This window comes from Aplysia californica, unplaced genomic scaffold (assembly GCF_000002075.1).
Source record: "Aplysia californica isolate F4 #8 unplaced genomic scaffold, AplCal3.0 scaffold00479, whole genome shotgun sequence".
NCBI lineage: Eukaryota > Metazoa > Mollusca > Gastropoda > Aplysiida > Aplysiidae > Aplysia > Aplysia californica.
In genome coordinates this window covers 72117-74715 of record NW_004797749.1, presented here as the reverse complement: position 1 = coordinate 74715, position 2599 = coordinate 72117, and the positions used below count along the sequence as shown (strand labels likewise).

At 43.1% G+C, this 2599-nt stretch overlaps 1 protein-coding gene across 1 annotated transcript in view; it reads right to left on the bottom strand.

The window, feature by feature from the left end:
- The window catches only part of LOC101849950 (myosin-VIIa), a gene marked incomplete at its 5' end in the record, with an annotated part of 68986 nt that overhangs the window by 10741 nt on the left and 55646 nt on the right, over window positions 1-2599 (bottom strand). Inside the window, 1 exon segment of the mRNA XM_035971667.1 lies at window positions 782-898. Within this exon segment, the coding sequence (XP_035827560.1) occupies window positions 782-898 (117 nt within the window).

Here is a 2599-nt window from a genome sequence, read left to right as displayed (position 1 = left end):
TACCCCGGAGCTATACTCTCAACGAGAAAGTACAAGACCCTCTCGTCAAGATTGACCCAGGGCTTGATGGGGTTTCAGCTCTCAACTGATTGAGTGGCATGGGCCGTGCCACCCTCCCGTCTAAGAGGAAAACCTGGGCCAAAGAGGTGTGTTGGCAAGGGACAGTCCGTGGACTGATCTCACCTCAACCGCCAGGTACCCGGTTTCCCTCCGCACGGGTCGCACCTCACGGTCAACGAGGCGCCCACTCTGTGGGATGGGTGACCTCTCTTTTTGCTGCACTTGAGGTCAGCGGTGGGAGAAAAGATAGAAGATAGAAGAAAAAAGAAAAAAGAAAAAAGGAAGGAGAAGAGGAAGATACACCAAAGAAAGTGTCGCACACGGATCCCAGAGGGTTGGGGTCTGTGTGCGACACTCCGCCTTTGAGGGGGTTGCACCTTCTGCAGACAAAGCAGTGGGTCTATTTATATCCCCCCGACCCACTGGGGGTGAAAGATTAGTGTGAAAACACACAAGTCAAGTGATTTTTCACCACAGCAATGTCTCACAACCACAAGTCATATACCTAACTATCATTCTGGCACACATAAAATTAGGACACAAGACCAAAAAATTGGGAAGGAAAAAAAAAAGAAAGAAAATAAAAAAAGACTTCACATCAGCCCCATCTTCCCTCCTCTCCCCACACTCTCCCTCTTACTCCTCTTCCCACCCCCTCCTCTCCCTCCTCCTCTTCCATCCTTCCCTCTCTTCCTCCCTCCCTCTCCCTCCCAGCACTCACCTTGACATCAAAGAAAGCCGAGCCAAACGTCGGCCACTGGTGAATGATCATGAGGAAGGCGACCTTGGCATCTCCGGGACTTTTGCCCGCGTCTCTGTTGTAGGCTGCCACAATGGCCTGATGGGAGGTTGACAAGGAACAAATTCATTATTGGCTAGGTTTTTTTTAATGGTTTTTGTTTAGTTTTTCTACAACTCAGAAAAGAACATTTCATCGGCCGTCTCTTAAAATGAACCAAACCAAAAAATGTGATTTTTTCTTAATACCGCAAATTCTCAATTTGCGATATTAGTTGTACGAGCTCAAGAAATATTTTGTCAAAATTCAAATTCTACTTTTTTTTTATAAGCCAGAAAAGATGCATAAAGTAAGTTCCATTGTTAAGAGAACAAAACAGCTTTTTTCTGTCTCCCAAAAGACTTTGCTTTTGGGGCTCAGGACAATTCAACAGCTTGTAGACAATTTGTTTGTTTGTTTGTTTGAGTAAAGAGAAGCGCATCAATATGATAATGGTAATTAAGTGCAAGGAAGAAGCAAGAAAGACAGACAGATGGACAGAAACAACAATGGGGAAAAAAGAAGGACTTCCAGGCACAGTTCAAATGAGAGAGAGAGAGAGAGAGAGAGAGAGAGAGAGAGAGAGAGAGAGAGAGAGAGAGAGAGAGAGAGAGAGAGAGAGAGAGCGAGAGAGAGAGCGAGAGAGCGAGAGAGCGAGAGAGCGAGAAAGAGAGAGAGAGAGGGAGGGAGAGAGAGAGAGAGAGAGAGAGAGAGAGAGAGAGAGAGAGAGAGGGAGGGAGAGAGAGAGAGGGAGGGAGGGAGGGAGAGAGAGAGAGAGAGAGAGAGAGAGAGAGAGAGAGAGAGAGAGACAGACAGACAGACAGACAGACAGACAGACAGACAGACAGACAGAGCGACAGGGGGGACAGAGAGAGAGAGAGACACCTATGGACTTCATTCTCATTAATATTCACAAATCCCGAAATGAAATTCATAATTTGTCCTCAGCATCAACAAGTTCGTGAGAAGCAATACTAGAAAACAGAATATATGTATTTTTCTGTACAAAAACGTGCTTCCATACTCAGAACCTCCAAAAAATACATATCAAATATGTTTTTAAGGTACCGGTCGACAACTGCACAAATGAACCAGTGCATTTCTACGTCATTTATGAAACGTAAACAAGTGAAAGAAACTGAATTCAAGAAAAAAAACACCATTTTATGCAAATCCGACAGGAGTTCTTCGACAGGCAAAACAAAATGAAACAAAAAAAATTAAATTAAATTAAATCAAATAAATAAATAAATAAATAAATAAATAAACAGATACAAAATGTTTTTCCCCGTAAATTAAAAAAAAAGCAATAAAAATCGGAGTGACTTACCCTCTTCCAGTCCTCGGCTGACTGAGACTTCATTAAGTCACTGGGCACCAGACGGTTCAGGAACTCTCTGCAGAAGAAAACAACACGAGGCTCAAGCTCACATGCTGACGACAGAAGGGAGCAGTCTGGTTGGTTTACTTCACGGTTTCAAGCCTCTATTGACACAATTCAAGTCAATAAGGAGTCGGTGGTAGGCAGGTGCTCTGGTGTGGTTTGCTTCCTCTTTCCTATCAAACATCTATTGTCTTTATCTCCCCTCCTTCTTTTTTGTGTTTGTTACTCCCTTGTAACACCTCTAATCTTCGTCACTTATATGACCTTATTGTGTTGCAAGTGGCGTAAAACTCTTACGAAAAAAAAAAGTCAAAAAAGATTAAGGAGTAGAGAGAATGATTTTCCTTTCACATAGCTAATTATTTAAAGACAAGCTA